The sequence below is a fragment of the Erinaceus europaeus genome, chromosome 9, assembly GCF_950295315.1.
Source record: "Erinaceus europaeus chromosome 9, mEriEur2.1, whole genome shotgun sequence".
In the NCBI taxonomy this organism is placed as follows: Eukaryota; Metazoa; Chordata; class Mammalia; order Eulipotyphla; family Erinaceidae; genus Erinaceus; species Erinaceus europaeus.
The window spans coordinates 38,998,810-39,020,355 of NC_080170.1; the positions used below are offsets into that span (position 1 = coordinate 38,998,810).

Consider the following 21,546-nt stretch of genomic DNA (forward strand, 5'->3'; position numbering starts at 1 on the left):
TCATGGAGGAATATAATTTGGAATCCACCAAGTGGACATGGGGCCTACGGAACCATACTGGGGCACAGTATTCTGCAGTGGAATAGCATAATGCCAGAGATGATGATCGTAGTGTGGAAGCGCTCGCGCCCCATGAGGAGCTGGCCAGTCTTGCAATGATGTTATTCCTTGCGCCCACCTTTGCTGCAGTTTTTATGAGATGTTCATGAAATGACAGAGTGTGATCGAGAGTAATGCCAATATAGACTGGCTGGTTCTTGTGTACTGTAATGTGTTTAATCAGGTGTGTCACTGCCAGGCTTTCCTCCTCTCCCCCCCCCCCCCGACTTTTTTTTTTATAATGGAGTGCCAGAGTTATGTGCATGTGTGATACACTAATAAGAGACTTCCTATGGCTTTATTTTTATTTTCTGTTCTAAAGAGGAAGAGAGAGAAAGATTAAGTGAGAGGAGAGACATCACAGCACAGTTCCACCATGCATGCTGTTCACAGTGTCCCTCATGTGATGCTGGGACACAAGTCAGGGTCAGAGACTAGTTAAGTCACAGTCTTCTGGGTCCAGTTTCCAATGTTTAAAGTTTCCTGGTTATTCTAATGTCTAGTGCAGGAAAGAGTTTTGATGCAGACGAAATGCCCCAACAAGTCATTTAAAAAATATATTTATTTATTCCCTTTTGTTCCCCTAGTTGTTTTATTGTTGTAGTTATTATTGTTGTTATTGATGTCGTTGTTGGATAGGACAGAGAGAAATGGACAGAGGAGGGGAAGACAGAGAGGGGAAGAGAAAGATAGACACCTGCAGATCTGCTTCACTGCTTGTGAAGCGACTCCCCTGCAGGTGAGGAGCTGGGGGCTTGAACCAGGATCCTTATGCTGGTCCTTGTGCTTTGCGCCACGTGCGCTTAACCCGCTGCGGTACCGCCCAACTCCCAACAGGTCATTTTTTTAAATTTATTTTTTATTTATTTATTTGTTTTTGCTTCCAGGTTATCGCTGGGGCTTGGTGCCTGCATTATGAATCCACTGTTCCTGGAGGCCATTTTTGTTGCCCTTATTGTTATTGTTGTTATAGCTGTTGTTGTTTGGTAGGACAGAGAGAAATTGAGAGAGGAAGGGAAGACAGAGAGAGGGAGAGAAAGATAGACACTTGCAGACCTGCTTCACCATTCTTGAAGTGACCCCCCTGCAGGTGGGGAGCTGGGGGCTCTAGCCAGGATCCTTATGCCAGTTCATGCGCTTCATGCCATGTGCACTTAACCCACTGTGCTACTGTCCGCCCCCTCCCCCCAGTCATTGTTAAAGCCTGAACACCTTCAGCTCCAGGAACCAGCAACCAACAACACTCAGATAACCAACCAGCACCAGCTCTGCCAGGCTTTCTCTTGCATTGCCTCCCCTCCACAGTACCTTGATGCCTGCACTGCGGCACTTGCCCACAGCACTGGGCACAGCTGCCCGGGGTGGATCGATCATGGACATAAGCCCCACAAAGCACAGGTTTTCCATGGGGAAGTTGATGTTTTCTGTGTCAAACCGGAATCCTTTGTCGAAAGTGCTGGGCAGATTCAGGAAGCAGAAGCCTGGAGAGACAAGAGAGACCACAGTCCTGCCACAGCCTGACAGGCAGACCCTAAACTGCCCCCACAGAATGAGGCCATTTTCCCACAGTCCTCACCTAGCACGCGCTCCCCAAGGCCCCCCAGCTCTTCATAGGCATTCTGGAAGTCTTGCTTCATTTTATCATCCATGGGGTGCTCCTCTCCATGCAGAAGGTAGCTGGAACAGAATCCCAGGATCCTCTCGGGGGCCCCCTTCATCAGTAGGATGTGAACCTGAGAGCTTCGTTCCTGGATGTGGATGGACAACTGGGGTGGGGGAAGGGGTGGGGGAAGGGAGTAGGAGAAAACCAGCCTAAGAGAGGCTTCCTCCCCCATTTCCTCCCCACCCCAGAACAGTCCCCTTGAAGTCAGATCCAGAGGTACATCTCAGCTCTCCTCCTTCCAGGCCCCTGTCCAACTCTGCAGGCATGGAGCAAAGAAGACAAAGAACTGAGTCCTGAGCTCTGGGTCTGTGTTGACAGGAGTGCTGGCAAGGCTCAGGGAGATAGCATAACAGTTATGCAAAAAGGCTTTCATGCCTGAGGCTCCATGGTCCCAAGTTCAGTCCTTAGCACCACCATAAGCCATTGGTGGGGGAAAAAAAGATTATTTATTTATTTATTCCCTTTTGTTGCCCTTGTTTTTTTATTGCTGTAGTTATTACTGTTGTTTTTGATGTCACTGTTGTTGAATAGGACAGAGAGAAATGGAGAGAGGAGCGGAAGACAGAGAGGGGGAGAGAAAGATAGACACCTGCAGACCTGCTTCACCACTTGTGAAGCGACTCCCCTGCAAGTGGGGAGCCAGGGGCTCAAACCGGTATCCTTATGCCTGTACTTGCACTTTGTGCCACCTGCACTTAACCTACTGCGCTACCGCTCTACTCCTAGAACAAAGATTATATCAATAGCTCACTTGGATAATGTGCTGCTTTGCTGTGTGTGCGGCCCAACTTTGAGCCTAACCTTCATTGAAGGAAGCTTCGGCACTGGGGTTTCTTTCACTCATTCTCTTTCTCTGTCTTTAGCTTTTAAAAAAGGTGCTATTTACTATGATTTCATCCTGAACTCCCTGGGCAGACAACCTCACCAATGTGTCCTCTCCAGATCCCTACCCTGCTAGGGAAAGATAGGCACAGGTTGGGGGGTATGGATTGACCTGCCAATACCCATGTCCAGTGGAGAAGCCATTACAGAAGACAGAATTCCTGCCTTCAGCATGCCATAAAGAATTTTGGTCCATACTCTACAGAGGGAGAAATCTTAGGGGAAGATGGATGACCAGAGGGCTCATAACTCCAATTCCATCAGGACTCAGAGGGAGAAGAGGAAAAAAAAGGAAGGGCATTCAGAAGTAGTAATAGGTGTAGGTGTGACTTAGAAAGGAACAGAAAAAAAAAACAGGCAAAAATATATAGAAATTGTTATATAAATAATAGTCAACCCTATCAGTTACCTTGGGAGAACCACTGCAGCCTCCAACAGAAAGAAAGGGGACATAGAACTCTGGTGGTGGGAACAGTGTGGAATTGTTCTCCTATTATCTTGTAGTTTTGTAAACCATTATTAAATTACTAATAAAAAATAGGAAAGAGGGTTGGGTTGTAGTGCTGTGGGTTAAGTGCACATGGGGTGAAGCACAAAGACTGGCTTAAGGATCCTGGTTTGAGCCCCTGGCTCCCCACCTGCAGGGGGGCTGCTTCACAGGCAGTGAAGCAGGTCTGCAGGTGTCTATCTTTCTCTCCCCCTCTCTGTCTTCCCCTCCTCTCTCCATTTCTCTCTGTTCTATCCAACAACAACAGCAATGACAACAACAGCAATAATAATAACAACAGCAGCAATGGCAACAACAACAAGGGCAACAAAATGAGGGAAATGGCTTCCAGGAGCTGTGGATTTGAAATATAGGCACCTAGCCCCAGCAATAACTCTGGAGGCCAAAAAAGTACTGTCAGCCCTCCTCTGCCTTTGAACAGTCACCTTTGGCCCTCTGCCAGGCTTTTCTGAGATAATATTTATAGATGATACTTTGGATATTGTACAGTCCGATCCACAATTAGACTGGCTTCCTAGTCTCCTTATTGTTCTCTCCTAAAAATGGAGATCTTCCAAGAGGGGCTAGATTAGGAGTAAGGGAGACTCACGAACACCAGGAGAGAGAAATGTCATGGGGTTTGGTTATGCGTTTTCCTCTGCACAGAGAAGTCGTCTCACCTGGCAGGGAATGTGGTCTTAGGGGTTGGGTTGCCTTGACCAGCAGGAAAGGAAGTGGAAGCCACTGTGGTTATGAATTCAGAGTTCAATCACATTTATGTGCCAGAGTGATGCTGTTTTTCTCCCTCTCTATTTAATAAACAAATCTTGGGGAAATAAGAAGACTTGCTCTTTTGATCTCTGATCCATGCTCCCAGAGAGATAAAGAATAGGGAAGCATTCAATGGAGGGAATGGAATATGGAACTCTGGTGGTGGGAATTGTATGAATTGTACTTCTCTTATCCCAAAATCTTGTTTATCATTATTAAATTACTACTAATAAAAAAGAAGTTGGAAAAATGAGAAAACACAGAGCAGAACTTGGACTGGGTTTGGTGCATAGCACCAAAGTAAAAGACTCTGGGGTGGGGGCGTGAGGATTCAGGTCCTGGAACATGGTGGCAGAGGAGGACCTAGTAGAGGCTGAATTGTTATGTGGAAAACTGAGAAATGTTACACAGGTACAAACTACTATATTTTACAGTTGACTATAAACTATAAACCATTAATCCCAATAAAGAAAAAAAAGCTTGCTCTTTTCAAGACTTGCAGAGGTATAAAGTGTGGGAGGTCTCAGGGGGCCAAGTCTGGGCCCTGGGTATTTTCATGAGAAGGGCTGGCTTTTAGCCAGCCAGATGCTGAAGTGCCATATACATGGTTTTTAAACACAGAAAGCCAAAGCCCACACCAGGAACCCTTGTTTCTCTTCTGCTATCCTCTTTTGAAAGCCCCATTTTCATGGTGGCTTATGGAGTTGGAGATTTGCAGATCCCCCAAAATTGGGTTGTCTGCAGAACCCAGGCTATTGTCAGGAAGGTATCAGTCCTGGAATGCCTATTTCCTGGTAGTGCAGGCCCCTCATGGGAGAACATTCCAGTTTTCCTGCCTTCTCACAGTCCCCTGTTCCGCACAAATACCTCCTCTCCCCTGCTCTCTCCTTTGACAAGGAGCAAAATTCACTGTAGCCTTTTGAGCCAATGGATACAGGTGACAGCTAGAAAGAGGCCCCAGGAAGGTGTCTCACAAAACTCCTTCCTTTTTAAATATTTGTATTTACTTTATTGGATAGAATCAGACAGAAATTGAGAGGGGAGAGAGACAGAAAGTTACCCTGCAGGCGGGGACCAGGGTCTTGAACCTAAGACCTTGCACACTAATGTGTGCTCTTAACCAGGTACACCACTGCCTGGCCCCCTCTTTCCTTTCTTTCTTTCTTTCTTTCTTTCTTTCTTTCTTTCTTTCTTTCTTTCTTTCTTTCTTCCTTTCTTCCTTCCTTCCTTCCTTCCTTCCTTCCTTCCTTCCTTTCTTTCTTCTTTTCTTTCATATATATGTGTGGGTTGAGAGAAAGAAAGAGAGAACCAGAACATCACTCTGGTGACATGACATGCTGGGAATTAAATTCAGGATCTGGACCTCATGCTTAATAGTTCAATACTGTATCCACTGTGCCACCTCCCAGGTCCCACAAAGCATCCTTCTTCCACAGTGACAATCCTCACAGCGAACCCTCTAGGAGCACTGAATCCTAGGGATCCTTAAGCCTGTCCCTACCACCACTCTATCACCTCCAGGTGTCCTGAGGAGATTGAACCTGGGACTTCAGAACCTCAGGCATGAAAATCTTTTGCATAACCATTATGCTATCTCCCTCTCCCTGTGACACCCCATCTCATACCATCACTGGGTACCTGATATTTGTTGGTGGAATTGAAGGGAATCTCAGCCATCTTGGGGTTCTTCTCCCTCATCTCTTTCACAGAGCCACAGGACAGCTCGATGAACTTGAGCAGGGCTGACTCAGAAGCATCCCCGGTGGTCTCACGCTAACAGGAGGGGCATATGGTGAGGACACAGGACTGGGTGAACCCACAGAACAAGGAGGGGTGGGGTAAGGACAGGGTGCTGGGATGTCACTGCATGTAGGGGAGGAGTTTTTTGGGGGGACCAGCTGTAGTCTGGGGCTGACACCTGCGTGATGGGGACAGACTCCTGATTCGGTTTAAAGTCAGCTCTATTACACAGGCCTGCAATTCGGGACAGGATGAGCCAGGTGTCAGAGTTCTGGCTAAATGTGAAGCCTGGTGGGGGAGAGGGGAAAAAGAAAAGGACACTTGAGTAGAGTGATGAGGTCCCATCTTGTTCTGCATCCTAGCAAGTCAAGACAAACAGCACTTCCACCCCCACCCGGATAAATCAGACAGATCTATGTCCCTCACACACCCCTCTTATCTGCATGCACGTTTCAGAAACTTCTCTTATCTGGACTCACCACATGCTCTAAGTCACTCACCCCACCCACCCCTCCCCACCCAGGCCCCAGCCCCCAGCCCCCTAAATCACCCCTCTGGTTCTCGGTAGTGTCAGCCTTGTAAATGGTCTTGTCAAACCACAAGTGGGCCACGGTCATGCGGTTCTGCGTGAGGGTGCCCGTCTTGTCAGAGCAGATGGTGGATGTGGAGCCCAGTGTCTCCACCGCCTCCAGGTTCTTCACCAGGCAGTTCTTGCGTGCCATGCGCTTGGCTGTGAGCGTCAGGCACACCTGGGGTGGGGAGAGAAGAATTAATACAGATTGAGGTGGGCTTCGCACATCATGTCAAACTTTGGAAACAAATGCAAAAATTCCACCTGTGGCTACAGGGTAGAGGAAATGAAGGACCTGGTTTAGGTTTGGTTTTTATGGCAGTTCAGAAAAAGTGTGTGTTCCTCCCTTAGGTGGAGGGGGTACCTCCATTCTCCCCCAGGACATTTTCTTCTCTCATCTTTTCATCTCTCTTGTCAAGCAAGTGTGACCACATTCTCTTTAAGTCTAGTTTCCCTTGGGCCTCAGAGGTTGTGGTGGAAAAGTTGAAAGGAAGGATAGAGGCATAGAGGAGGTGGAGGAGGGGAGACCCTGGGAGAAAGTGTACAATTAGGGAGCGTGAGGACTCAACACTTGAGTACAGGCAGGTCTGCTCTGTCTTGCAGGGTGGAGGGTATCAGACACAAAAGAAGTGCCGACCCCATCTCTTTGGCCACTCACGGTGACAGTGGCCAGCAGCCCCTCAGGCACGTTGGCCACAATGATGCCGATGAGGAAGATGACAGACTCCAGCCAGCCATAGCCCAGGATGATAGCGAGCATGAAAAAGGAGATGCCTAGGAAGATGGCCACGCCAGTGATGATGTGGATGAAGTGCTCAATCTCCAAGGCAATGGGCGTCTTGCCTCCCTCCAAGCCTGAGGTCAGCGTGGCGATGCGGCCCATCACAGTATCATCTCCGGTGGCGATCACAATGCCCCTCGCAGTCCCTGCAGATGATGGGGAGGGAGTGTCTTCCTATGGATAGGAGGCTGTGGGTGGCCACTTGCAACCTGGAAGCCCAAGCTTCCAGGAGGTTCTGTTCTGCTCGTATCTGCCTCATAACAATTAATTCTCTGGGATGGTGGTTTAGTACAGTGGTATCACATAGGGCTTGCATGCTAGAGGTCCTAGGTTCAATTCCTGGCATCGCCCGTAGACAAAGCTGAGCAACACTCTGGTGAAAAACAACAACAAATAATAATAATGGTTGCTAAATCTGAGAAAGCTCCAAAAAGTTGCTCTATTCCTCTAGAGAGGTCCAATTTACATCACCTCATAGTCCAAAGTCTTCATTTTGTCCTATCTAAATCTCTCTCTACCTGTACATCTTACTCAGCTTTGACAACTAAGATGTCTCAAGACTCCATGGTAAGGAGTTCCTCTTCATTTTGACAACACTTGTCCTATTTTGTGGTCCTATTTTCTATTTATTTTTTAACCAGAGCACTGCTCAACACTGGTTTATGGCACAAGAGTCTCTTTGCATCACCATTGTGCACCTCTCTGTGTGTTACAAACTCCTTGAGAGGCTGCTTCTGTCACGTATTTCTCATCTTACAGAGAAATTCCTATCACCCGCCCAAGCTGGTTTCTGCTCAGGAAGATCTACCTGCGAACAAGCCCTGGCCCTCTCAACTTACATTGAAAATGGATTCCAGAAGAATTTAAAGATGGGTGCTGTCTTTGTTGATCTCACAGCAGCCTATGACACGGTCTGGCACCGTGGTCTCCTAGTCAAGATCTCAAGATGCCTGCCTCCATGGGTGGCCAACACTATATCGTTTCTTCTCCAAAACAGAAGATTCCGGGTGCATCTGGGTGACAAGTCTAGCAGATTGATACTTGTCTCAAGTGGCCTCCCCCAGGGCTCTGTTCTGGCTCCTACGCTATTTAATATTTACATCAATGACCTCCCAGAAACTTCTTCAAGGAAGTTCATCTACGCCGATGACATCTGCTGTGCAGCTCAGACATCCAAGTTCGACATCCTCGAGGAAACACTCACGAAAGACATGTCTCTGATATCTGATTACTGTAAAAAATGGCGACTAATCCCTAGCACTGCAAAAATGGTATCATCTGTTTTCCATCTACACCATGCCTCGGCCTCTCGTGAGCTTAATGTGCAGCTTGGCGATACGAGAATCCGGCATGAAGCCCAGCCAGTCTATCTTGGCATTACTCTCGATCGCACTCTTGTCATTTCACGAACATCTCATAAAAACTGCAGCAAAGGTGGGCGCAAGGAATAACATCATTGCAAGACTGGCCAGCTCCTCATGGGGCGCGAGCGCTTCCACACTACGATCATCATCTCTGGCATTATGCTATTCCACTGCAGAATACTGTGCCCCAGTATGGTTCCGTAGGCCCCATGTCCACTTGGTGGATTCCAAATTATATTCCTCCATGAGGATAATTTCTGGAGCCATCCGTTCCACCCCGGTTCCATGGCTGCCAGTTCTTAGCAACATCGCCCCGCCAGATATTCGTCGGGATGCGGCATCATCTAAGTTCATTTCCCACGTCTATGCTCGACCGGACCTGCCAATATACGCGGATATCTTCGCCCACCCTGTCCAACGCTTGACGTCTCGTCACCCAATCTGGTCCCCTACGCCTACACTAATCTTCTCTGTTCCAGTCTCTTGGAAACAGAGTTGGCAGTCAGCTGAGGTCAAGAACAAACACCTCATCACAGACCCCTGCAAGCGTCAACCTGGCTTTGACCTAGCATGTTATGATTGGGCCCTTCTCAATCGCTATCGAACAGGCCATGGCCGGTGCGCTGCTATGTTCCATCGCTGGGGAGCCAGAGACGACCCGAACTGCCCCTGCGGCTCCAGACAGACTATGACCCACATAGTCAACGACTGCCACCTCTCCAGATTCAAAGGAGGTCTCGAAACTTTACATCAGGCTCAACCTGACGCTGTTGACTGGCTACGGAAGAAGGGCAAACGCTAGAAGAAGAAGAACCATTGTGCTATCTACCCCCACCCAACCCTCTTTGTAAATCAAGTCTCTCTCTCTCTCCAAGATTTCTGGCAATGGCTGGAGACTTTTGGGGATGTCATATGTGGGGCAGGACAAGGGGGCTCCTGCCTCTTGTGGGTTGAAGTGGGGACCCCACCACACTCCCTAAAATTCTTAGGATGGTCCTCCCCTGTTGGTATGTTTCTAATTCTACTTCTAAAAACCTTTTCTGTTTCATTTGGTTTAAATCCCCCTGCTTAACACTGCATTCTATTTACATAACCACTGTATTCTATTTACATAGCCACTATTAACAAGCACCACCCTCCCTCCAGGGCATTGGTGGTTCAGTGGTAGAATTCTTGCCTGCTCTGCCCCCTCTCCTTGTCATACCCTGATTTTCACCAGTCACTTTTCTCTCCATCCTCTCTGCGTCGCATCCTATTCCCACCCTACTGGGCTAGTATATTTATAAGGACAAGATTGTTTTGTAATGTTTAGTTTAGCTTAGCTTGGTATAGATTGCGTTGCGTCCTGCATGAATAAAGAGATACTGCATACAACCCAGCCACGAGTCCTGGGTCGTCTGTTACCCACCTGTGAAGCCAGCCCGTCGAAAACAACACTACCCTACCACCAGTCACACCCACCCCTCCCCCCAATGGACATCGGCCCTTTCCAAATAATCAGCAGTGTGAGGCTGGGAGACTGCTCTGAGTGTAGTTTCTTGTTATTGCCATGAGCTCCCACTCTTTGGCCCTTGGGTTTTGTCTGTGTAATAATGCTAAAGAAGTTTCACGAATGGTGTTTTTAGTGTCAACCAGGGAGCCAGCCATGGGTGGATGGGGAAGAATAAACAGGAACAGATGCCAGACCTGCTGGAGAGTTCCATGAAGGCTGTCATTGAGGCCTGCAAATAATGTAATAATGTTTAACAATGTATCTCAAGGCTTTGCATCTGGGGGTTGATTAAACCTTCACTGCCAATTGGATCCATAAGTGACTAGACCCTCCTCTTCTCTGTCTCACTGACCCACCACTCTTTAGAATCTTACCTTACTGCCTCAGCCAGCCTCATATAAACCCCAGATTTAAGCCTGAGAGTAAAACAGTTTTTGTGACATGAGTCCTCCATCTTCTCAGGTTGCCAGTAACCTGAGTAAACCTGTCTTTCCTAGGGCTGGACGGTGGCCCATCATGTTAAACACACATGGTGTGAAGTGCAGGGAGCGGTGTAAGGATCCAAGTTCGAGCCTCTGGTTCCCAACCTGCAGGGGGGTCACTTCACAAGCTGTGAAAGAGGTCTGCAGGTGTCTATCTTTCTCTCCCCCTCTCTGTCTTCCCCTCCTTTCTCAGTTTCTCTCTGTCCTATCCAACAACTACAACAGCATCAACAATAACAACAAATCGAAAAAATGGCTGCTAGGGGTAGTGGATTCGTAGTGCTGGCACCAAGCCCCAGAGATAACCCTGGAGGCAAAAACAATAAAAAACCAAACCAAACCGAACAAAACCTGTCTTTACAGGGGACAGGGTTGAGGGAGGGAGGGGGTGGGGGGAAAAGGGGGTGCACTTGGCTGGGCACACATGTTATAGTTAGCAAGGACCTGGGTGGATCTGGGTGGACCCTGGTCCCCATCTGCAGGGGGAAAGCTCTGCAAGTGGTGAAGCAGTATTGTAGGTGTTCCTTTGTTGCTCTCCTTTTCTATCACCCCCTCCATTCTCAATTTCTGGCTGCCTCTATCCAATAAATAAATAAAGAAAAAATAAAAACCTGTCTTTCCTTGCACCAATCCATATCTCTTTAGTATTATCATTCAAAACATATTTTTTTATTTCAAAGGACAGAAAGGGGAGGAGAGGTAGAAAGGGAGGGAGAGGGGAGTCGGGCAGTAGCACAGCAGGTTAAGCGCAGGTGGTGCAAAGAGCAAGGACCAGCATAAAGATCCCAGTTTGAGCCCCTGGCTCCCCACCTACAGGGGAGTCGTTTCACAAGCGGTGAAGCAGGTCTGCCAGGTGTCTACCTTTCTTTCCCCCTCTCTGTCTTTCCATCCTCTCTCCATTTCTCTCTGTCCTATCCAACAACAATGACATCAATAACAACAACAATAAAAAAACAAGGGCAACAAAAAGGAATAAATAAATATTTAAAAATTTAAAAAAAAAGAAAGGGAGAGAGAAAGGGAAATTCATGAAGCTTTGCTTTACTGCATATGAAGCCTCTCTCTTGTAGTGGGGACTGGGGGTTTGAACACAGGTCCTTGTGCTTGGTAATATGTGTGTTCAACTGAGTGTTCCACTACCCAGTTCCTCTAGTATTATGATTTAAATGTGGAACACCTTGGCATTGAGGAACACTCCTGCTCTGACAAGAGCCCCTTGCTGTTCTGGTTAGAAGCTCTCTACTCTGACAACGCCCCCTTTCTCTGCTGCCAGAGCTTCCCCCTCTTCTCATACCCACCCCAATCCCTTCGCCCCTCCACCACCTTGAGCAGAGCCCACCCCCCCACACTGGCAAAGCCAGGCTGACCCCTGCTGGTGGCTATAGCCCTGGCAGTAGGCCTGTGCTTTCCCTGCAACTATTGCCCAAGGCAGTAGACACATGTACATTAGTTCTGGTGCCAAAGCTTGGGCTGCTGGCTGCTTGCCCACAGGACTATGCGTGGTCCAGAGGGCACCATGCTGAGTGAGGCAAGCCAGCCTGAGAAACCCCGACATCTGTGATCTCACTCAGAGGCAGCCCATAAACAACACTAACGAATGAGCAAAACCAACAAACAAAGAAAGCAGACTCCAGGACAAAACAGTGGCTTCCAGAAAGGAAGCTGGGGAGAAATAGCGCAAAAGGGGTCAGCTCTCCTGTGAAGGATAGAAACTAAACCTTGAGGTGTAAACACAGCACGCAACAGGGTAGATACAAGAGTTGATTTTTTAAGTCTGTGCATGAGAGATCTATAGACCATTAGAAACCAGTATTGTTTCAATTAAATAATAATAATAATAATAATAGTGTTATTATTATTATTTGCTCACATGAGTTACTCCTTGACAGGTGACAACAAAAATTCCTGCCATTCACTGCAACAATCAGAACTACTCAGGAAAGCAAAGTTTTATAGAGAGAGCACTCATTTCAGAATCAAAAAGACAGAGGGTAGTTCAGATTTTCCCTCTTTCTTCCTTTTGAAAGTTTTATTTACTATTGGATTGTCAGAAAAGTCATGATGTATCTTTGTATAGAAAAACATAGAACAATAGGTCATGACCTTTATGACAGCCTAATATGTCTGTCTGTCTGTCTGTATGTATGTATGTAATAGACCACAACACTTAAACGTCCTTCAATGTGGTGGGAGCTGGCCTTCAGCCTGGGTTGTGCCCCAGAAATGCAACACACTATCCAAGTGAGCGAGTTCACTGGGCCTGTTCAGCTTTTCAACATGTGCTGTCTAGAGCAGGTTACTGAAATGCCAAGACTTGGCTTCCCTCATTTCCAGCATGGCTGAGCACAAAATGCTTGTTAAAGAACCTAGGCCTCATCTTTCTCATCTGGCCAGTTGACCTTTGGCAGAAGTGTCAAGATAATCCAATGGGAAAAGAAAATTCCTTTCCAACAGACAATTCTGGATAATAGTCACCTCTATCTGAAGAACAGATGGCACATAAATATCTACCCATACTTCACATCATATACCCCAAACACACAACTGTAAAAGAAATGACTTCAAAAAGCCTAAAAGCAGGGTTGGGCTCAGGAAGGCACTCCCATCTGCTTTTCTTTTCTTGATTCACTTAGATGAAGCCAGGGTCTCTCCAGGGGGAGTGATATAGAAACAGAAACACATGTGTCATGTGGTACACACTGGAAGCTCTGATCAATGATCTCTCACAGCTAAGGTCAATGTTAGGTGTAAGAGTATTCTAATGTATTTATTTATTTAAATAAAGAATAGAGAAGCAGAACATCACTCCTGCACATTTGAACTCAGGACACCTCATGCTTGAGAGTCTCATGCTTTATCCATTGTGCCACCTCCTGGATTGCCTAATTTATTTTTATTTGCATATATATTTTAGGTAGACATGAGAGACAGAAAGGCAGAGAGGGAGAGTCAGAGAGACAGAAAGAGAGAGAGAGAGGCCACAGCATTGAAGCTTTCTTCAGTACGGTGGGGGTTGAACTCCAACCTGGGTTGTGCACTTAAAAAAAAATCTCAGTGGTGGAGCACCTGGTTGAGCGCATATGTTACAATGCTCAAGGACCCGGCTTCAAGCCCCTGGTCCCCACCTGCAGGGGGAAAGCTTCATGAGTGGTGAAGCAGGGCTGCAGGTGTCGCTCTGTCTCTCTCTCTCTCTCTCTCTCTCTCTCCCTATTCATCTAGATTTCTGGCTGCTTCTATCCAGTAAATAAAGATAATAAAAACTAAAAAGAAAAAATTCTTAAAAAAAAAAAATCTCGGGGCCAGGTGGTGAGGCATTCAGTTGAGTGCACAAATTGCCATACTCAAGGACTTGGGTTCAAGCCCTCAGTCCACATCTGCTGAGGATGATGGTGGTGGAGATGGGGTGGGTGGTTTCAGGGGTGGTGAAGCAGTGCTCAGATATCTTGTTCTCTCCCTCTCTATCTCCTTCTCCTTTTTTAGTTTCTCTGTCTTATCAAATAAAGTAATAAATATAAAAAATAAGTAAGTAAATGATAATAATAATCAAAATAACAATAAACAATTAATAATAATAAAATTGCTCAGCTTTCCCTACTTGGAGACACCAGATGTAGTCACTGACCCCCTATGCCTGGAGTCAGAACAGGTGTGTGTCAACCTTAAGGAAGGAAGTGAAAGCCGAGGCTCCCATGGAGGTGCTGACTTTGACCTTTTCCCAGGGATGGATGCTTATGGGGGTGGAGAGTTTAGATGGTTCTACCGTGTTCCAGTCTCTGCTTCTGAATCTGACTCTGGATGAGGGGACAGACGCTCACCTTCCACGCAGTTGGTAGAGAAGAAGCAGATGTTCCGGGTCTCAAGGGGATTCTCGTTGGTAAACTCAGTGGATCGACTCTGGGGCTCAGACTCTCCAGTCAGGGATGAGTTGTCCACCTGGGAGAGGTGGGAGGGGCCACACAGTCCTTGTAGGAGACAGAGCCACTGATGAAGAAGCACAGTGTCCTCTGCCACCAGCCCCCTCAGGGACAAGCAGAGAGACACAGAAACTAGCTGCACACCCACACACAAACTTTCTGAGTTCTGAATTTTCTGAGTCCATGTTTTCTCTGGTCCTAGTCCTTGCAACCCCCCGCCCCACCCCAAGATCATGTGGGCTCCTCACATGGTCTGCAGAACACCTCACCTTACATCCTTGTGCTGAGATGAGCCGCAGGTCAGCGGGGATCCGGTCTCCTCCCTTCACCTCCACCAGATCCCCTACTACCACATTTTCCACGTTGATCTGCATCTTCTGTCCTTCCCGGATCACCAGCGCTTGCTGGAGGAGGTGCCACAAGGTCATTGCCAAAGCTGCTTTGCCTTGTCATTGCCAGCCCATCTGCTGCCCCCTCTCCATCCAGACTCCCCCTTCTGACTCTGAAGCACACAGAAACATTCTAGAAGGGTTCCCCATTGCTGTTATTATATGAAAGGATAAATTAATCTTGTCTGGGCTTGCCGAGTGTACAGGTGAGATTCAAAGGTGAATCTCAGACCCTGAGGCATATTAAAAGCAGGTGCACTTAAAGCCCAAGGAACTCCAGACTCCATGCCAGACACCTTTGAGGGAGGCAAAGCTCCAGGAATCTGACCTCATCTTACCTGCCTCCTCTACCATCCTACCTGTGGTACCATGTTCTTAAATGTCTCCATGATCTTGGAGCTCTTGGCCTCCTGGTAATAGGAGAAGCAGCCGGTGATAATGACAACCACAGTCAGCACCACACCCAGGTACAGCTGCAGAGGGAGCAAGCCGAATGGCTCAGTGGTAGGAGAGGATTAGGGTTGGGGTAGGGGAGAAGAAAGTGAAGGTTTGGGAAGCTAAGCAAAGGAGAGCAGGTTTTGCACCTCTGGGAGACCAATTAGTTTAAGAAAGCTTCCTCTCCCTCCCTCTCTCTTTCTTTATTCCTTTTTTTTTTCCCTTTTCTATTCTTTTAATTATATTTTTGGGGTGTTTTTAAAGATTTTATTTATTTATTAATGAGGAAGATAGGAGGAGAGAGGAAAAAAACAGACATCACTCTGGTATATGTGCTGCCAGGGATTGAACTCAGGACCTCACGCTTCAGAGTCCAATGCTTTATTCGTTGTGCCACCTTCCAGACCACTTTGGTATTTTTTATTGTGATTTAATAACAGTGATTTACAAGATTATAAGATAATAGGGGTAGGGAGTTGGGCGGTAGCACAGCGGGTTAAGTGCACGTGACACAAAGCACAAGGACCGGTGTAAGGATCCCGGTTTGAGGCCCCAGGTCCCCACGCAGGGCGGGGGTCACTTCCAGGCGGTGAAGCCAGCATGCAGGTGTCTATCTTTCTCTTCCCCATCTTTCCCTCCTCTCTCCATTTCTCTCTTTCCTATCCAACAACAACGACATTAGTAACTGTTGGTATGCTTCTAAGACCCCTTCTGTTTCATTGGTTTAATCCCCCCTGCTTAACACTGTATTCTATTCAAATAACCACTGTTAACTAAGCACTGCTCTGCCTGCAAGGCATTGGTTTAATCCCCACTGGTTCATGATGTCTTTTTGCTCTGCCCCCTCTCCTAGAACACCCTAAATTCCACCAGTCTTTTTTCGCTCCACCCTCTCTACGTCACATCCTGTTTCCACCCTAGTTGGTGAGTATATATAAGGACAGGATTGTAATTAGAGATAGTTTAGCTTAGATTGCGCTGCATTCCACATGAATAAAGAGATACTGCTTCCCAGCTCAGCCATGAGTCCCTGGTCGTCTGTCTCCCGCCCGTAAAGCTAGCCCGGCAAGTAACAACAACAACAATACAACAACAAGGGCAACAAAAGGGAAAATAAATAAATAAATATTTTTTAAAAAAGATGAGGGTAATAGTTCTACAACACCACCAAAATTCTGTGCCCCCCCCCACATGGTAACTATCATAGTTCTCCAAGATCTTAGCTATGGGTTGACCATATTTTTTTCAAGTTCATGTGCTTCAATTCTCTATCTTCCACATGTGAGTGAAATCATCCGGTAGCTGTCCTTCACTTCCTTACGTCACTAAGCACAATCACCTTCAGTTCTATCCATTTTTCCCAAAAATCACAATATAGTCTTTAGTTGCTGAGTAGTACAGTATTGAATAGATATTCCATGACTCCTCCTCCTCTCCCACCTCTTTCTCTTTGTGTATTATTAAACTCAAATGAATGATTTTTTGTATTTCATTATTAAAATCTTTCAAAAATCTGTCTAGGGGGCCGGGTGGTGGTACACCTGGTTGAGTGCACATGTTATAATGCACAAGGACTTGGGTTCAAGCTCCCAGTCCCCACCTGCAAGGGGAAAAGTTTCATAAGTGGTGAAACAAGGCTGCAGGTGTCTCTCTGTCTCTCTCCCTGTCACCCCCTTCCCTCTCGACTTCTGGCTCTCTATTTAATAAATAATAATAATAATAATAATAATAATAATAATAATAATAATAATAATAACCACCTGTCTAAACAGGCCACACAGAGCCAGGGAGATAGCACAATAGTGCAGTATAGTACTTACCTACATGAGGGCTTGGGTTCAATCTCCAGCACCCTAACTACCAGAGAATTTAATATATATCAAAAGGCTGGGAAAACTAGGAGAGCTCAAGGACACCTGAGAAGTCAGGGGAGCATTCCAAAGAGTTGGGACTAGAGGTCACCAGGGCAGAGTTACTGTGCCATGGTGTAAAAGGCTCACGTTGTCTTTGCTGGATTCCTCGTGGAACTGGCTCTGGATGGCGTAGGCCACAAAGCAGAGGATGGCCCCTATCCAGAGCAGGAGGGAGAAGCCTCCGAACAGCTGGCGGCAGAACTTGACCCACTCGGGGGTAGTGGGTGGTGGGGTCAGCATGTTGGGCCCATCTCGGATCAGGATCTGCTCCGCTTTTTCTTGGGTGTGACCCTGTGTGGAGCCGAGGCATGGGTAGAGAGAGAAGCAGGAGGAAAGGGGGACTTGTGACCCTCAGATCCATCAGCACAACCCAGGCAGGTCTACACATCCCAGCACTGTGAGGCTGAGATGGTCAATGGAAGGGTGTGTTTTCCATTGCCTCCACAACAATAAAGCCACAGCACACATAGAAAATGCTGAGTAGAAATGGACTGTGAACTCAGGCAAACTTCCAGAATATGAGGGAGAAACCCAGCACCCAGGTGATGAGGACAGAGAGATGCTCTCACCAAAGGCAAAAAGCTGCTCTGTGCCACAATCAGCCACAATCAGCCACAATCCAGAAAAGATCCAGAAGATACAACACATTTTTATTTTGAGGGTCAGGGCTGGGGCTTTACCTCTCTGGGCTGATTTTCTCAGATAAAGTGAGACAAGGGCTGGGGGGTAGCACACCTTTTTGAACACATGTTACAATGTGCAAGGACCTAGGTTTGAGTCCCTGGTCCTCACCTGCAGAGGGAAAGCTTTGCAAGTGGTGAAGCTGCTGGTGTTTTTCTGTCTTGTCTCTCCCTCTCTATTACTCCTTTCCCTTTTTATTTCTGGCTGTTTATAGCCAATAAATAAATAAATAAAGATAATAAAAAAGGAAGAGTAAGACTCTCTCAGAGAGAGAGAGAGAGAGAATAGAGCACTGAAGTTTCCCCCCCCCCCCCCAGTCCACTAGAAGCTAGGCTGAAATCCAGGTTGCCATGGCAAAGCAGACACCAACCAGGTGAGATATTTTGCTGGCCCTGGAGACAGAATTCTTACTTGAGGAAATAGCTGTGACCTGAAAGGTTGTGTAGCATGTAGAGCACTGGACTTGCAGGCATAAGGCCCCCGAGTTCCATCCCTGGCACCACATATGCCAGCATGATGTTCTAGCCTCCCTCTCTTTCCTCTCTCTTGAGATTAGGGGGAAAAATGCATTAACCAAAGGCCTGGTGGGTGGTGCGCCTGGTTGAGAGCACATATTACAGCACACAAGGACCTGGGTTCAAATCCCTTGTCACCACCTGCAAGGGGGGAGGACTTCACAATGGTGAAGCAGTGCTGCAGGTGTCTCTCTTCTTCTCCCCATGCAACTTTTCTCTCTTCATAATATATATATTATACATAAGTCAAGGATTTCCCCCAATTGAAAAAAGAGACAGACCCTCAGATGCAGGAAGTTCCAAGAGCTACTAGAAAAGTACATCCAAACAGAAGCTCACCAAGGCACATAGCAATTATGTGTGAAACCCAGCCCCCAGCATCACTTACATTAAAGTAGTACCCTGAGCTCTCTCATAAAAATAAGTGTAAAATATGCATATAGAAGGACTATCATTTAGCATGCTTACATAGCAAGTTTCTTACATAGAAAAACTCAAGAGTCTTTTTTGAACAGGGACTGTGGGCGAGGTAGCAGGTTACCTGGGTAAGTGATAACGACACACCCACACACAGAGCTCAGACTCCAGTGGGGCTCAGTGTGGTTTGCGGCAAGAATGTGCAAGGCTAGCGCAGAGACGAACCTCCATGCACCAAGTTGGGTAACAAATGGACACCCACACTTTGACTCTTCAACTTAGCAACAGGAATAAAAACAAAACCCACCCAAAGGCACGACATCTGGGAGTTCAGCCACACATTGTGCGCAGCTGTGCATTTTTCTCATTAAAGGAACAAACCAGAAGATTATAAAACATATTCCTCTCCCCCCTCCACCCCCCCACCCCCAACAATCCTCATCAGCCACACCCCAACATCCCCCACTGGAAAACCGGAGAACTTTATAAAGGCTAGCCTGCAAAACTGCTCCCTGGCTACCAGATGCCAGCCCAGCCCCTCCAATAAAGACAGTCCAGAGCTATGAGGAACTTGGGCCTGAGGGCTGTATTGGAGCTTTGCCGGGGGGGCTATTATATTGGTGGTTCTAGTGTAGTGGTGGTTCTAGAGTAGCAGAAGTTACAGTGACTGTGGTTAGTTTCACTGTTAAACCTGCCATTTACAAAGTGTAGTCTGGGGACGCTTTCTGGAGGTTCCACAGAGTCAAAGGCTTTCATAAAACCACTAAATCACTGTTTACCTCTTTCTTTTCATTCTTTTGAGTGGCTGCTGGGGTTTCTCGAAGGCCCCATGGTACACAGGGTGTCACAGCAGGTTACCACTGAGCATGGGTGAGGAACCAACTGTCTTCTGTGCCAAGGCCCAGGTATTAGAGAGGGTTGCAAAAATGTTAAGTGCCAGGGAGGGGTAGATAGCATAGTGGTTATGCGAAGAGACCCCAAAGTCCTAGGTTCAATGCCCTGTACCACCATAAGCCAGAGATGAACAGTGCTCTGTTTAAAAAAAAAAAAGTAAAGTGCCAGAGGGAGCCAGATGGTGGCACACCTGGTTGAGTGCACATATTATGGTGCTCAAGGACCCGGGTTCAAGCCCCCGGTCCCCACCTGCAGTAGGAAAGATTTGCAAGTGGTAAAGCAATACGACAGGTGTCTCTCTGTCTCTCTATCTCCCCCTCCTCTCAATTTATGGCTGTCTCTATCCAATAAATAAAGATAATAAATTTTTTTTAAAGTAAAGTGCCACCAAGTTTCTTGATTTTGAAAAATGTTTTAAGACAGAAAGTTTGGCTGGTGGTGTACCCAGTAGCACGTACATGCTGCCATGTTCATGGACCCAGGTACAAGCCCCTAGTTTCCACCTGCCAGAGGGAGGCTTCAGGAATGGTAAAGTAGTGCTGCAGGTATCTCTCTTTCTCTCTCCCTTCTCTCTCTCTCCTTGCTTCCCTCCTTCCTTCTCAATTTCTATCAAAAAAAAAAGTTTAAGACAAATAACTGAAGTCAGTTATAGAAAGTGGTCACATCTCCCTTTGCTTTTAAAGTAGGAAACACTCTTTGACTTCTCAATTTTAGTTTTCCATATAGTAACTGAGGTACACCCACAAGGGCAGAGCTTTTTGGAGGCTCCCTGATCCCTGTAAGACTGTAAGGGACCCTGAGGACAAAAGTTTGAGGGACACTCCTTACACCATCCTCATCTTAGATAACCCTAAGGATTCTCTGAGGTAACTGCCACTGTTTTATATGTGTGTGTGTGTGTGTGTGTGTGTGTATGGTGGGGTGACTGTTCTATAGGTAGAGGTACAAGAACCCTGAACTAGAAACTACGGGACTATACCTCCTGATGTTGTCCTGGGGAGGTCTTTGCCATGAGACAAACCTTCACTCACCTGGGTCAGGTCCACGGAGTACTTGGCACTCAGCTCCTCCAAGGTTAACTTGTGGTCATCCTGAGGGGACAGAAGGGCCATTTGGGGGGTGGCTCGAGGTTATGGGGGGATAAGAAGTTAGTCTTTTCTGTAGACGAAGTCCCAGGGAAAGTGTTCAAAGGCATGTTGGAGGGAGACAGTCTCTGGACTACTCACCAGAGCTACTTCCTTCTTCAGTTCCTCCAAGTCATATTGGGTCAGTCTCTTCCTTATGGGCTTCTTCTTCTTCATTTTGACATGCCCTGCCCTGGGCCTCTTTTTCGACCTGAATGCCATGGTTATGCCTGGGGTCTAGGTGGCCCAGCTCCACAGGGTTGGGCACAGAGAAAGGGTTGGGTTGGGAAGGGAGCAAGGGTAAAGTGGAGAGGAGGTGCAGGAAGAGAAGGCCTGGGGAAGGACAGGCAAGTTGAGTGGGGAAGACAGGAAGGCAGTGTGGTGAAGGGGCAGAGAGGAGAAGTGAGAGGGGTACAGAGAACAGAAGTGCTGGTGGGAATAGTGGTCTGGGGCCTGAGAGAGTTCCAGAAGGGCACGATGCAGATGGTGCTAGGGAAATGAAGTCAAGGGCCTCGGGGCAGGTGGCAAAGGTGACTGTGTGCCCCGGTGAGTGGTGACGAGAGGCTTTGAGCCCTGAGAGTGAGGAGGCTGGGAGGCTAGACAACCCCCACCCCAAGCCCTGTGGTCCCTGGAGATAAGATGACATCACAAAGCACTCAGAAAAGTTCTAAGGACTTCCAGGGGCTGGTTCAGACAGGGAGCATCCAGTCTGAGGACAGACAGAACTACCCTGCCTGGGTCCTGCTCCAGAGATTGAGAAGGACCCCTAGAGGGGACCCCAGTGCAGCAGGTGGTGACAAGGCTGTTGCCTTAGCTCTGACCAAAGCTTCCTAAGCTTCCAGACCTCTCACTGGTAGGGTCTCGGGCTTGAGGAGTCAATCTGAGGGTGAAGCCCTTCCTGAACGCTCTGCATGGTCAGGCCTCCTTGAGCT

The 21,546-nt window shown here is 47.3% G+C and overlaps 1 protein-coding gene across 3 annotated transcripts in view; it reads right to left on the minus strand.

Annotated features, from left to right (window-relative positions):
* LOC103120188 (sodium/potassium-transporting ATPase subunit alpha-4-like) overlaps positions 1–21,225 on the minus strand; it is a 33,306-nt gene extending 12,081 nt beyond the window's left edge. For 2 of the 3 annotated variants that reach the window (XR_009551567.1, XM_060197672.1), the window contains exons 1-12: positions 20,717–21,224; positions 20,522–20,581; positions 17,071–17,274; positions 14,995–15,108; positions 14,516–14,650; positions 14,148–14,265; positions 6,872–7,140; positions 6,193–6,391; positions 5,821–5,930; positions 5,541–5,675; positions 1,676–1,865; positions 1,408–1,580 (exon numbers count right to left, since the gene is read on the minus strand). Coding sequence is in view for 2 of the 3 variants with exons in the window: in XM_060197672.1 (XP_060053655.1) it covers positions 1,408–1,580; positions 1,676–1,865; positions 5,541–5,675; positions 5,821–5,930; positions 6,193–6,391; positions 6,872–7,140; positions 14,148–14,265; positions 14,516–14,650; positions 14,995–15,108; positions 17,071–17,274; positions 20,522–20,581; positions 20,717–20,836 (1,827 nt within the window). In the remaining variant the exon portion in view is untranslated. Of the gene's footprint in view, positions 1–1,407; positions 1,581–1,675; positions 1,866–5,540; positions 5,676–5,820; positions 5,931–6,192; positions 6,392–6,871; positions 7,141–14,147; positions 14,266–14,515; positions 14,651–14,994; positions 15,109–17,070; positions 17,275–20,521; positions 20,582–20,716 lie in introns of all 3 variants that reach the window. The other variant, XM_060197673.1, reaches the window with a different exon arrangement.
* Between the last annotated feature and the right edge of the window lie 321 nt (positions 21,226–21,546).